The following is a 14,890-nucleotide window of genomic DNA, read 5'->3' as shown; positions in this document are numbered from 1 at the left end:
TTGTATCTTACGATTTATATTAATTGTTTTATTTAGTATCCTAGTATGATTTATGTTGATTGCTTATTTAGTATCCTACAACCATTATTGTGTTGTATCTTGATTTATGATGAGTGCATTTTATGATTATAATCATGATTGACCACTTGTTGCTTGTATGTACATTGAGAGCTTATGTACCAGACACAAATTCCTTGTGTGTCCAATCACACTTGGCCAATAAAGAATAATAATTGTTATTTTTTCTAGGCACACCAAAGATTTCCTCCCTTGCAGACTATGGGAGTTGTCTATTGCAGTACTGTAGTGCCCTCTGATGGTAAGTACCCTACGCCTAAATCTTTCTTTAAGGGATTTTTTGTTCATATGCTCAAGGAATTGGTTTTTTAGCTTACTTAATAATTGTGCCTTTTTTAAAATGAAAAAATAAATAAATTGAAAGAGATTAACTTAGAGCCAGTACAGTTCTTGGTGTGATTTTTTTTAACCATTTTTATGTTCAAAGAAATTAATGAGGCATCTTGCTTGCTTTAGTCTTTCCACAATACTGAATTACAAAATGCAGTGCACCGTTTTGGGGGTCGTTTTGTTTTCCTTTGCATATTCTGCTTTGTGAAGAATCTTTCTTCATGGCTATTTGTTCATGACAAAAACAAATAATTCCTTTCCAAGATTGCATCTTTGTAAGCTGTGGAAGGCTGTTTTGAGCTTCTGCCTTTGTTTTGAAGGTCAGATTTATTTTGCAGACAGTGTCAACCAAACCTGTGCTGCTGTTTCCCCTTCAAAACCCAGCTTGTTATATATTCTGTGCATTTGTTATAGTTCTGCATTCTTTCTGTTTTGCAAATATATCAGTTGATGAAATTTTCACAACTGATGCTTTAAGACCATTGCTTTATTTTCTGCATCTCATGCTGAATTTGAAATGCAAATCTTAAGCTGAGAGATTTCAGCTTTCTCTGCTGTGCATTCACATCAGCTACCATGTGTGACTAAATAGTATTGGTTGAGTTTCTTAACCAAATTCCTTTAGTGGTATTTGCTTCTTAATACAACTTAATCTGTATTTAAGAATGGTTATGGTCACACTCTGTGAAACCTTTTCTTTCTGTCTGTCTGTGACTCACCTGGTTGTGAAAAATCCTGCAAAACAAACAGGTGAAATAGTGAAAGAGTGGTAAGACATGAAATCTATACCATCATGTTGGAATGTTATAGCACCGTGGTGGCAAACCTATGGCACGTGTGCCACAGGTGGCACGCAGAGCCCTCTCTGTGGGCACACGTGCCATCGCCCCAGTCCTAGGCCTCCACCGCCATGTGCAAAAAAAAATATCAATCAACAATTTCAACTTCTCACGGGGAAAAAAAAGATCTCGCAAAGTTGGAATTGCTTGATTGAACTTTATTTTCAGTCCCACACAGCGGCGGAGGAAGTGACGCATCGTAAAAAAGGAGCCGTGTAGGAGTGGCGTGTGGGGGTGGCGGGAGCAGGGCATTCCATGCTTCCCGCCCCCTGCCAGACACCTGCCAAAGCTGCGCAGTGTAAGATTGCCACCCCCGCTCCCACCCAGATGCCCTCGCCTCCCCCAAGTATTTTTTTGACTAACCTGCATTTCAGTTGCATTCCGTTTCTCCATTTGCTTCTCAGCCTTTGCCATGTGTTACTAGTGGGATATTAAAATTGGTTTACCATCTCATGCAAACTTCACGTTTCCCAGATAGGCCATAAAACCAGTGACTAAGCTGTTGATAAATATCTAGTATTGTGCATGAACAGCTGCCTGTTATACTAGAAGGCTTGAAAAGAGCCCTTGCTTACTATACTTTTGTGTAGCTCCATTTAAATTACTTAGTATTTAGACAGGTACTGTGGTGATATTTCCCTTAGAGGAATATATCTATAAAACAGAAGAGTTGTACTATATTTAATTAAGAAGAATAGGAAGAATGGCTTCCGGTTTGTGATTTCGGCACTGGCGGATGTGCGGGGTGATCGCTCCCTCTGCCATCCGGTTTTCTCACACTGTGGGAGCCTGAAAAGGGTTGGAAGTCGCCCTGGAGGGACGATGAGCATGAAGGAGGACTCCTGAGCGATCGCAGAAGGGCGGCAGCCCTCCCGTTTGATCCCGGGAAACTCTTTGAACTGACTGGGAAAAGATTGGCCATTAACATGGCCCATCACTAAGCCATTACCAGCTGAGGCTAAAATTACTAACAAGCACTTCGAAAGCACTGCGGAGGAATTGGGTGAGATCTTATCTTCTTTGTACCCCAAGTATCTTCCTGTAAAAAGCTTCTTAATTGCTTCCCCCTGTGAGGAGAGAGGGAAGGGAACATTTTCCTCCCGCCCTCTAAAATGGCGGCGTTTGTTTACCTCCGGGACATAAAGCCTTGAAAAGAACAGCTAAATAATTGGATTTGCATTTATTTGATATTCAGGGACCCAAAAAGTTCCTACTTTCTCGTAAAAAAGATGAAAAAGAACTTAAATTGGACAAAAACCTAGTTTGGGAGGACATCTTGTGGCAAAACGTGGTACAGCAAGTGAATATTCTTGACAAAAAGACCTGCTCATAGCCCAGATCTGTCCTTGGTATTATCTAAAAGAGATTAAAAGCAGAGAGAACAGCTGGGCGGTGAAATTGCTTTTTAGGACCGTGGAGGTGAGTACCCACTGATTCTCGCTTAATAAATAGCCTTCACTAAAGGACTATTTATAACTACATCAGAAATGGAGGAGGATCAGCAACAAATTTCACTTAATTACAAACTTATACTTGAAAAAAATTCTTGAAGCTATTGAGATAATTAAAGCTAGACTGAAAGACAAAGGCGCCAGCTTAAATCTACAAAGCGAAACCCTGATTGCAACCAAAGAACTTACAATTCCAAAAACAACAGAAGCGGAAGAAAGTAATACCAAGATGGAGGGTGCTAAAGATCAACAAGTACAGCCTGCTGAAAACCTAGACAACCAAACAACAACCATAAAATTGGACATGACTTTCTACTTACACCAGAAGAAACCTGAGGAAGAAGACCAGATTGAATTGAAGACAAATATGTTAGAGCAAATATGGGGATCTGGGCTACCAGGGCGACAACTTAACGACCATAAATGGGCCAATTCCTCTGGAAAATTGATAACTAGATGGTCTCCTTTGATTCAAGTAACATGCATAAGAATGAAGGGAGATCTATCTGATGATCTAAAGGCATTGATATGGAAGCCTGGTTGGCATAAAAAGAAAGCTAGAGTTAGATTTTAAAAATGGAATCTTTTGATTTATTAGAGAGGATCCTAAAGTCTCAACTAATGGGCTAAAGGGAGATTTTGAGATGAAGGGAAATATGATTATTAGATTTAACTATTGTTGGAAAATGATAAAAAATAAGGGATTAATTGGCCTAATATTGAGGATTTAGATTTATAAGGGAAATGAAAATTAATTATTAGGGAATAGCTTTGAATTATTGTTTAGCCCAGATAACACAGATGATGGATTTGAGACAATGAAGGATACTCCATTAGTAAGTAGTGATGTACTGGGATGAGAAATAGAAAATGTTTATGAAATAAAATAAGAATATATTCAAGTAAGTAATAGGTGTATCTTAGATATTATAATTTCTATATAGTGAAATAAAGGAAATTTGGTTACCCGAAATTTAAATACTATGGATATTAAAGGTTAAATTGGAATATTGCAATTAAAAATTAGGTAAAATTTAAATACAGGATATGGATATGTATAAGCAAAAATATAATGATAAATGTTTTAACTGAGCTTGTTATAATTAGAAATTTACTAGCTTAAATATGATATAGCAAATGTTAAGGGAAACAGAGAAGGAATTTTTTGATGATGTGACCTGAGATATGTACTAAAGATTTTGTTATTGTACTATTGATTACCCAATCACCACGCTGCTTTCCAAATACTCAAATGTAAAACTGGAAAACCAATAAAAACTTGTTAAAAAAAAAGAATAGGAAGAATAAAGCTATTGCTTTGTCTCTGGATTTTTTTTTTTCCTGTAAGCAACTTAGTTAGCTGGAAGATATATATTGTTTTCCTTTAAGAACCCAACAGAGAGGATAAGGCAGGTTGCATCAACTTGTCAACATGTACAAGATTGTTTCAATAATCAATAGTTTTATTGATTCAAGAATGTATTTTGCATTCATGAGGATGGAAAAGCAGGATGACTGAGGAAATATGCAAATTTATGACTTAGGTTTTTAATATAAAACAATGGTGGGTTATTATGTTATAACCAGCATATCTAACAGACTGTAGGAAAGCCTCTTTAACTGCATCTGAAGGAATGATTTAAATATGGTGATGTTCTAGAGTTTGGTTCTCCAATACCGTGATGCTGTTCATCCATGTTTCATGAAACCACATCTGCTACCTAAAGCAATCATCTCATTTTGACCTGCATATAAAATGCTGTCAATACTTACAACATATTGCAAGGTGTGGACAACAGAGGACTTGCAGATTATGGAGTACCTAGCCTTATTTTTACAGCAGTTAGAATGTGCTGCTGAAATTGGCAATAAAACTGCTTTTTTTCCATTGGGGAGTCAAATCATGCATTAAACTTTCATGAAAAATTTATACCTCCCTTAAAAGCTATCCAGATCTCAAATGGCTGAAGTTTCAGCCCTATCTCTCTGTGTGTCAGTCCTGCTAGATAGAACAGACCAAGAAATCAACTTCACACAAAAGCTAAAACTACTCTTGCTGAGATTGGCTATAATAACAGAATCCTCCAAATTGGAATAGGATGTAGTTCCTCTTTCTTCCTATAATTCAGTGAATTAGAGAACTATCTGTCTAAACCATTTTCTGATATTATCTGGATGTTCTGCACTTAAAAAAAAAGTTTAACCTCTTCTTGCTATGGTGATGGAGCTTGCATATCTCCATTAAGGTCATCTTCTTTATTGTCTGTAATTGGCTCCAGACATTTTGGGAACTAATCCATTTCCCCAATTACCAAAGGAGAAATTCAGTTTTCTATATTCAACATTGATCTCTGCAATGATGTCCGCCCTTCTGGGGCTTGGATAACATTTACTTTGAATAAAGTAGCTACTGCTTCACAAGCCATGTTCAGAAACTATTGTTACATGAAAAACCCATTTTCCTAGGGAAGGCTTTGAAGAAGGAGGTTTAAAGTTGATTTATTGAAGCTTCATATAGAAAAAAAGTTGAGGTCAATACAGGTAGTTCTCAACTTACAATCACAATTGAGCCCAAAATTTATGTTGCTAAGTGAGATGTTTGTTAAGTGAGTTTTGCCCCATTTTACAACTTTTCTTGCCTCTGTTGTTATGTGAATCACTGCGGTTGATAAGATAGTAATACTTTTGTTAATTGAATCTGGCTTTCCCATTGACTTTGTTTGTCGGAAGGTCACAAAAGGTGATCACATGACCCCGGGATACAGCAATGGTCATAAATATGAACCAGTTGCCAAGTATCCAAATTTTGATCACATGATCATGGGGATGTTGCAAAGGCCATGACTGTGAAAAACGGTCATAAGTCACGTTTTTCAGTGCCGTGGTAACTGTTCAAAGTCAAGGACTACCTGTATTTAGCAATCCTCTAGGAATCATAGGAGTATAGAATTAGAAAGGCCCTGAAGAAACTCTAGCCTAGTCCTCTGCAGTGTTCAGAAAAACCAATTAAATTATGATAAGACACCTAATTATGTGAACATATGTTCCTTTTGTCTATAGCAGGGATAGGCAACCTTGGCTCTTTCATGACTCGTGGACTTCAACTCCCAGAATTCCTGAGCCAGCCATGCTTATAAAAGACCCACAGTTGCCTACCACTGGTCTACAGGCTTCAACTTAGCATCAGCATACATCTTAACATGCATTTCTGAATCTGTTTCAATTGTCCCTGTTTATCCTTCTTAGATGTTACAGTGATTTACCAGAATGGGCTACCGGTGATATCTTTGAGTCTTCCTTCTCGGCGCGAACGCTGTCAGTTTACACTTAAACCTCTCTCAGACTCGGTTGGAGTATTCTTACAACAACTCCAGGCAGAAGACCGGGGGATCGACCGAGTTGCAATTTATTCACCAGGTACTATTGAGCGTTACTAGAGGAACCCAATGACCCTCCTTCAGCTTTAGATTAGATCACTGTTTTTCAACGTAACAGATTTGTGGACTTCAGAATTCCCCAGCCAGCGTGCTCTTCGTGGATTATTTATACCAGGGGTCTTCAAACTTGGCCCTTTTATGACTTGTGGACTTCAACTGGCTGAGGAATTCTGGGAGTTGAAGTCCACAAGTCATAAAAGGGCCAGGTTTGAAGACCCCTGATTTACACTCAATGCTACTAATGTGGCTATATTTCACTCTTCTGTTTACTTTTTTTTTTGTTACATCGTGCTAACCCTGTAGAGATTGGTGTTGTGTAAGATTAGCCGCTTCATTTTTGGGCAAAGAAAAATAGTATGTAACTTTTGGCCTTTGGTTTGCCACAAACAAACTGAACTTCCAAAGAAGGGAACATTTAGTCACCAAGTGGAAATTAAATATGTGATAGAAAAAGTAAAAGTATAAAATAGTAGGTCTTAATTATATCTAATATATGCTCTCTGTATTGACCAAAGATTTGTCAGTGGATCAGGGTAAAAGCAGAAGAAAAGTGGACAAAAGATGTTAAAACAATCTCCCCATTTGCATTTCTTGCTTGTAATAGTATCTGTCAGTAAAAAATCTCTTCCCCTCAAGTCTGTTTCTGGTCTTAGGGCTCCACTGGGAGAAAAAGCATTTGAAATTGGAAAGTTGTTTGCAACTAAAAAGGTAGGAAATAGGTCCCTACCACTTTTGTGCCCCTTTAAATCTCTACCCACTTATTTTGGTTGATATTTTTGCTAATGATCTGTTTTGCTCATACACAGCTCTGCTTCCATCAGGTGGAATTATACAAGAATAGTTTAGTTTCTGAGATACAGGTAGTCCTCGACTTAACGATCACAGTTGGGACTAGAATTCCCATTGTTAAGTGAGTCATGCCCAAATTTTATGTTAAGCAAATTACTGCAGTTATTAAATGAATCACATGATCATTAAGCAAATCCAGCTTCTACCCCCCAAATTGACTTTGCTTGTTGGAAGTCAACTGGGAAGGTTGCAGGAGGCAATCATATTACCCTGGGATGCTGCAACCATCATAAATAAATACATGCCAATTGCCAAGCAACCAAATTTTGATCATGTGACCATAGGGATGCTGCAGCAGTCATAATTGAAAAGACTGGCCATAAGTCACTTTTCTTCAGTGCCGTTGTAACTTTGAATGGTCTCTAAGTCAAGGTCTACCTGTACTTTGAGACTATATCTTGGAACCATTAAAATATAGTTTCAGTTCATTTCTCTAAGGTAGAATATACTAATTTGCAATGGAACACTGCTGGCCTATTAATAAGTCATATCTAGCTCTTAATTACATGTATTCCTGTTTTCCTTTTAGATGGGACACGAGTAGCAGCTTCCACAAGCATAGATCTCCTACTTCTTGATGATTTCAAATTAGTAATTAATGACTTGAGTTACCACGTCCGTCCACCAAAGAGAGGTAACAGCTTCATGCAATTGGGATATATTTCCAGAAGTTATTTGCATGAAACTCCTCCATCTACTAATTAAAAAAGATAATTTCATGTCTGTTTGGAAAGTTGCATCTTCTTCAAACTAGCTCATTGATAATTCTGCATAAATATACTATCACCGGCCGTCATGAATATCCACACTACATCTCCAAGCCTTGAGAATAGTGGTCCTATAACCGATTGAGTTGTATGTTCTCCTGAGTCTTGACTGGCATCTTTCCCTATATACTCATGTATTCTTCTTTTTTTGTGCTGTAAAATGAGGTTTAATTTTGAGAAGAGAAATTGCTACAAAATACCTTCAATCTGATCAGGTAGAAGAGGAAAGATTACTTTGTAAAGACTGTCTGTTTTAAATGTGATTTTAATGCATGACTTTCTGGTACTTTACTAGTTTGGCTTTATGCTCTATTTTGTTTTCCATGCCCAAGTTGTTTCAGAGCTAAATAGATTTCCTTCTCCATGTTTAGTATCCCAGTTGTATGTTTTTAGTATTTTTTGTCATAACAAAAGGGCTTGCTGTTTCAAATTGGCACACCTGCTTCTTTAATTGTTTTTATTCATTCATTCATTTAGGGGATTTATGTGGCCATCCATTGTAAATGCATAAATCTAGGCAATTAACAACAGTTTGCAAACAATGTAAAATAAAACCTCAAAACATAATCTGAATTACATAAAAATAATGACAATACAGGTAGTCCTTGACTTAAGACCACAGTTGTACTCAAAAATTTTATTGCTAAGTGAGACTATTGTTAAGTAAGTTTTGCCCCATTTTACGACCTTTCTTCCCACAGATGTTAAGTGAATCACTGCAGTTGTCAAGTTAGTAACACAATTGTAAAATGTATCTGGCTTCCCCATTGACTTTGCTTGTCAGAAGGTCGCAAAAAGTGATCACATGACCTTGGGACACAGCAACCGTCATAAATATGAACCAGTTGCCAAGCGCCTGAATCTTGATCACGTGACCATTGGGGATGCTGCAAAAGTAAATAAGTGTGAAAAACGGTCAGAAGTCACTTTTTTCAGTACCACTGTAACTAAAGTTTTTGTCACTAAACAAAAGGTTGTAATTCGAGGACTACTTGTACAGTAATACAACAGTCAATGCTTTATAAAAACCTCGCAATAGGACCCCTCCTATAGTGGACTTAACTAATATCTTGGCCAGTGACTGGGGCAAGAGTTGAGTCTTCGCAGCCTTTTGAAAGACCAAAAGGTTTGGGACCCTCTGCATTTTAGGGGAGACCGTCCCATGTTATTTTTCTCTTCAAAATGAACAGTCAAGGTCATATTTTCAGTAAAGGCAAAAGATAAAAACAGAGGCTTTTTTACTGAATTTGTTTGTCATTCGTCATTTATGCAAAGATTAGTCTTTTAACCAAAGATAGATTTCATGATCCATTTTTTTTCTTCCATTCAATCGTGTCTGATTTTTGGAGACCTGCTTACCCATTGGAAGGGCTTCAGTAGTCATTTAGGGCTTTGTATATCCTTCATATACAATATGTGTTCAGCAAAATATGTGTAAAGTTAAGCACGAAAGCTCAAATGAATTGTCTTGTACCCTGGGGTATAAAAATGTAAATTAAGCTACATTAGTCTGGATCAAAGTCCTATCACTTTAGCTTTATTGGCACTCTTCAGATCAAATACATAACTGGGAAGAAATCTACTTGTAATGGCTTGAATATGTGCTCATTCAAACATTTCTTATGCTGGATGGTGTGTTCTCTCCATTCTGTATTTAAGCTCATCTTCATATATGGTTGTTTTTCTTTCTGATGGCAGAAATTCTTGTATGAATCAAATGGGGCAGAAACTCTATATTCATAGTTCATTAGAATACTATATCTACTAGGAGTCCTCCCGTTTCTTTTTCCAGACTTAAACTTCTCCCAATATGAGCCAAAAATGATGTCACCTGATGGCCTTCGGACATGGCCCTTCTCTGCATTATCATTGGGTTTAAGTTCTACTTTTATCACTACATGAAACAAGACATTAATGTTTTCATACATTCTCTGTTTTATATTGCGTTTGTTTTGTAAATGGATGAAACTCATCTTTCCTTATATACCCTTATAAACCTTGAAGTATTAAGAGGGAAATGGAATATGAAGAATCTGAAGTACTTTTTTTATTTGCCAATCCATTTGAGTACAATTTTCACACACACACACACAAACATAAATACACAGATCTAATAGTTATGGCACCGGGCTGGAAAGCAAGAGATCGTGAGTTTAGCAAATGGAAGATGCATTGGATATGTTCACTGCCTTGAGTTATTTGTAAACATAATAAAGGCGGGATACAAATAAAATGAAATAAAATAGAGTATCTACCTGTTGTTCACTGACTGAGTCCAAAAGCAAATTAATGTTAAATATCAAACACTAATATTTTCAAGTGACTTTCAATTATTTGCTGTAGAATGGACTTTTAGCTTAAAAAATAAAAAAATAAAGGCAATGTTAAAAGTATGGCCAGATTGTCAGATTTCAGATACTGAATTTTAAATGGAATTTTAGGCTTTCCTATTTCTGCCAATCCAGCCTAGAAGTGTTTTTATCTTGGGAGAGGCGAGTATAAGCCAAACTTATATTGGAACAGTGTTTGATTGTTTAAAAACCTCTCAGAACATGAGTTGCCATGCAACACATTGAGTAATCCAGTTAATTCCATCCATTTTTTATTTGATTTTGTAAATTTCAGTCCTTCAGTAGGGCATTCTTCACAGTGCCATCACACTGTGAAAAATAAGAATATTAAAAGACCTGTGTTCTTCTTTAGATCTCTTAAGCCACGAAGATGCCACCACATTGAATGATGTGAAGACCCTGGTTCAGCAGCTCTATACCACACTGTGTATTGAAGAACACCAGCTGAATAAGGAGAAGGAATTGATTGGGAGGTTAGAAGACCTCAAACAGCAATTGGCACCCCTGGAAAAAGTAAGGACATTGGGATTTGTTTCAATAGGCTTGACAGCTGAACAAAGAATATGTATTGTACCTTAATGGCTTTAGACAACACTGGAAAAGAAAAACACTTTTTCATATGTAAATTTATTTCTTGGACTAATTTTAAGTGATCCAAGAAATATCGATTACATGTATGTATTGTAATAATTGATTTAAAATCATATAAAGGAAAAATAGACAACCACAAAAGTCTCCTGATCCCTATCCAGCCACCCAGACAAGTGATTTCCTTGTCAGATATTCTTGAGCTAACTCTTCAGACCGCAACATGTTGAGACTTATCTATTAATGAATGGGTCTAGATCTGGGCATTTCTATTTAAAAACTAATAAAGGGAGGGAGGAGGAACATGAGTTGCTATAAAGCACTGTTTCCCAGTTTATTGAATCATGGTTAGTTTGTCCACAACTAAGTAAAAGATTCTCAAATATACATGGACTCCTCTTGCTTTGCTCATCAGTCTTTGTCACAGTGTTTTTCAACCTCAGCAACTTTTAAGATGGGTGGGCTTCAACTCCCAGAATTGGCCGGGAAGTTCTGGGAGTTGAAATCCACCCATTTTACAGTTGCCAGGGTTGAAAAAGAATATAAGGAACTATTTTAATGTCTGTTTAGTCATCAGGATCTGAAACCCCTGTTTTGAAAATTGTGTTAAATCACAGTTCCTGGTGTTGGGCTAAGCAAGATTGGTGCACAAGAGTGTTGTAAATACATCATGGAAAGAGAAAAAGAAATTGGGATTGGCTGTTCTTTCAAAAAAATGAAAATGCTTATGGTATGTAGAAATGCCAAATCCAAACCAAGAACAAATACTGACTCAATCTTCTGTCTGTAAGTAGTAGCCATAATCTTTTGCTTGATTCCTTTTACTACAAATAAGACAGGGAATCCTAGTTCCTAGTGGTAGACTGACTCAAGAGGGATTATAATGAGGGAGGAATTCTGTTCTACTATTGGAGAAGAGGCTTCGGTTCTGGAATTCTGGGAGTTGTCCACACATCTTAACGTTACTAAGGTTGAGAAACACTGGTCTAGTCAGACATCCATATTTTTGATAGGGGACTAAATGAAGGATTTAGCAATGTTCTTACCATAATAGAGTCTGAAAGTAAACATTCTGTGGATATGATGAGGTACTCCCTCCTTGGGTTATTTATAAGCTTTCCCTTCTTTCTATAAAACTTGGAAAAGGGTGCATCTTAATTTGAACTATTTTATTTTAAATTGAGAAGGTGGGACAGGGACTTATTAGAGCAGGGTCCCCAACTCCTGGGCCATGAACTAGTACTGGTCCATGGCATGCCAGCAACTGGTCTGCACAAACAAGTAAAGCCCCATCCGCGGGATGCAGGCAGCACACAAGACCACGCACCCTTTCATCCACGGAAAAACCTCTCTCCACGGAACCGGTCCCTGGTGCCCAAAATGTTGGGGCTCTCTGTATTAGAGCAAGGACTTTATTAGAGCATTGGAAACACATGGCAACTACTCAAAAAGAATGGAAAATTGGTTATTTGAGCAATCTGTCACTTAGTCCCCTGTCAAAAAATATTGACATTAAAACACTTCTGACTAGACCAGTGTTTGTCAACCTTAGCAACTTTAAAATAGGTGGATCTCAACTCCTAGAATTCCTCAGCCTAGTCAGAAGTGCTTGGGTTACGTACAGCTGTGCTTGGGTGATGTTTTAGCTTTTATTAAAAGCCACTGCTCAATACTGTACTAGCCCTGGATAATTTTCTTTTGCAGGTCAGGATGGAAATTTGCAGAAAAGCAGATAAGAGGACAACCTGGCTACTGTGGGGCGGGCTGGCTTACATGGCAACTCAGTTTGGAATATTGGCTCGGCTCACCTGGTGGGAATATTCTTGGGACATTATGGAGCCAGTCACCTACTTCATCACATATGGCAGTGCCATGGCAATGTATGCATACTTCGTAGTAACACGTCAGGTAAGATGGGCTTTGCATTAAATTCAATTCTGTGGGGAGGTTTTTGGAAAAAGGAGGTTGCACAATTTATGTCAAGCCTAGGCAACATGACATAGATCAGGGGTCTTCAAACTTGGCCCTTTTATGACTTGTGGACTTCAACTCCCAGAATTCCTCAGCCAGACACGCTGGCTGAGGAATTCTGGGAGTTGAAGTCCACAAGTCATAAAAGGGCCAAGTTTAAAGACCCCTGACATAGATTCACTGCAGCAGAGAGATGTGCGCTGATATGATTCGTTTTGCCAAGAAAAGCCTGAAGGATAATGGCAATTGACTTCCAAGAAGTCAATTGCATGGCTTCAGAGGTCTGTCTTCCAGTTTTAGATTACCCAAAGCTCCATGTTCAGAAAATATTTGGGGCCAAAGGGTCAGAGGAACTATTTTTCATTCCGCTGACTTGAAGCGGTTTCAAATGATGCTTCAGATTGAACTGCTCCTCCTCCTTAAAATCTTCTTCAAAATTTGCTGAGAAAGTCTTCCACTAAGAGAGCACCCTCTCAGAAAGTTAGTCCTGCTGAACAAAACTCAAGAGAGGTTGTAAAACAGAAAAAAATAGTTGTTTCAACTCACCCTTGGAAGTGGGCAGACAGAAAAAAATAATTTTGTTTCATAAAAGGCTGCACCACTTAAACCTTTGTGAGAAAAAAATCAAAATATCAGATAACTCTAATACAGGGGTCTCCAAACATGGGCCTTTTATGACTTGTGACCAGGCATGCTTGTGTGAATTGGTCTTTAAGGTTCTAATTTTGTACGTTAGCTAATTTTCTTCTGGTAGTCATCTGTATTCCCTTTGAGACTCCTGTATGGTTTTCATATTGTTGCACAGAAGCACAAAAACTCCTTTAATAGGTAAAGAAGGCATTGAAACTAAAGGACAAATGCACAGGGAATCCTTCTCAGCTTATTTACATGTCACTTTCAGACTTTTGTCTAAACTTTTAGGCTCGTTTATGTTATCTTTTAAAAATGCAGGGCAGGAACTATTTCTCCAAGACATTACAAGGATGTGTTCTGTATTTGTATTTTGTATCTTAATCACAGTAGAATGCACATTAAGGGTAGAGGTACCTGCCTCCGGGTTCCCAACATACGGTACATTTTCCTCTTATTCTGCTACTACTAGGAGTGTCCCACTGATCATTGGTTTCCTGCTGCTAAGAGAATCAGAAAGTCAAAGTCCTGTACTAATTTATATACCTCTTAACAATGCTTTTACAGCCATCTCTAAGCAGTTTTACAGAGTCAGCATATTTGCCCCCAACAATCTGAGTCCTCATTTTACCTACCATGGAAGAATGGAAGGCAGAGTCAACTTTGAGCCACTGAGAACTGAACTATTGGCAGTCAGCAGAATTAGCATTCTAACCACTGCACCACCACTATCAGGATGGTATACAAGCAGTCCTCGACTTACAACCACAGTTGAATCCAAAATTTCCAGTTGTTAAGTGAGTTTTGTTCCATTTTATGACCTTTCTTGCCACAATTACTACATGAATCAATGCAGTTGCTAAATTGGTTTTAAAGGGCATCTGGGTTCTCGGGTGACTCTCTTTGTCAGAAGGTCACAAAAGGAGATCAGATGACCTGGGACCCTGCAACTGTTACCAATATGAGCCACTTGTCAACATGTCCAAATTTTGATCACATGATCATGGAGGTGCCCAACATTGTAAAGTGTGAAAAATGGTCATAAATCAGGGGTTTTTTAGTGCCATTTTAACTTCGGTCAGTAAACAAATGGTTGTAAGTCAAGGACTATCTGTATACAGTCCACCCTCCCTTAAACATTCAGAGAAGAGTAGTGGCATTTATTAATTCATGCCACTATATACTAGGTTACATATTACTTACACAGCCTCTTCTGGGGGGAAGGAGGGGGGGCTCTATTTTTACACGGTTTGCATCTCATGTAGTTTTTCAGTTTCATTGACCACCAGGAGGCACTGTGTGATCAATTTGATCCTTACTGGGATTTTTCAGATGTGGATAGCCAGATGTTATTCTAAGGCAGGGGTGTCAAACTGCTGGCCCGTGGGCTGGTTGCATCATTATTTATTTATTTATTTATTTATTTATTTTGATTTATATCCCGCCCTTCTCCCAACGGGACTCAGGGCGGCTCACAACATATTAAAAAACATAGACACGCCTACAACCCCACCGAAGTAAAACCAATTAAAACCAAATATTTAAAGTTGTACTATTTAAAAATTACACCTAAAATAAACCCGATTTAAAATCCTCCCT

At 37.9% G+C, this 14,890-nt stretch overlaps 1 protein-coding gene across 1 annotated transcript in view; it reads left to right on the top strand.

Annotated features, from left to right (window-relative positions):
* The first annotated feature begins 254 nt into the window (after positions 1 to 254).
* Positions 255 to 14,890, top strand: part of MCU (mitochondrial calcium uniporter) — a 22,297-nt gene continuing 7,661 nt past the window's right edge. Inside the window, exons 1-5 of the mRNA XM_015825123.1 lie at positions 255 to 319; positions 5,945 to 6,115; positions 7,514 to 7,618; positions 10,455 to 10,615; positions 12,395 to 12,598. Of these exons, the coding sequence (XP_015680609.1) occupies positions 280 to 319; positions 5,945 to 6,115; positions 7,514 to 7,618; positions 10,455 to 10,615; positions 12,395 to 12,598 (681 nt within the window). The 5' untranslated portion in view covers positions 255 to 279. The remainder of the gene's footprint in view (positions 320 to 5,944; positions 6,116 to 7,513; positions 7,619 to 10,454; positions 10,616 to 12,394; positions 12,599 to 14,890) is intronic.

This window comes from Protobothrops mucrosquamatus, unplaced genomic scaffold (assembly GCF_001527695.2).
Source record: "Protobothrops mucrosquamatus isolate PMUCROS unplaced genomic scaffold, P.Mucros_1.0 scaffold2494, whole genome shotgun sequence".
Lineage (NCBI taxonomy): Eukaryota > Metazoa > Chordata > Lepidosauria > Squamata > Viperidae > Protobothrops > Protobothrops mucrosquamatus.
The sequence above is the reverse complement of the archived record's forward strand: the minus strand, read 5'-3'. Positions and strand labels throughout refer to the sequence as shown.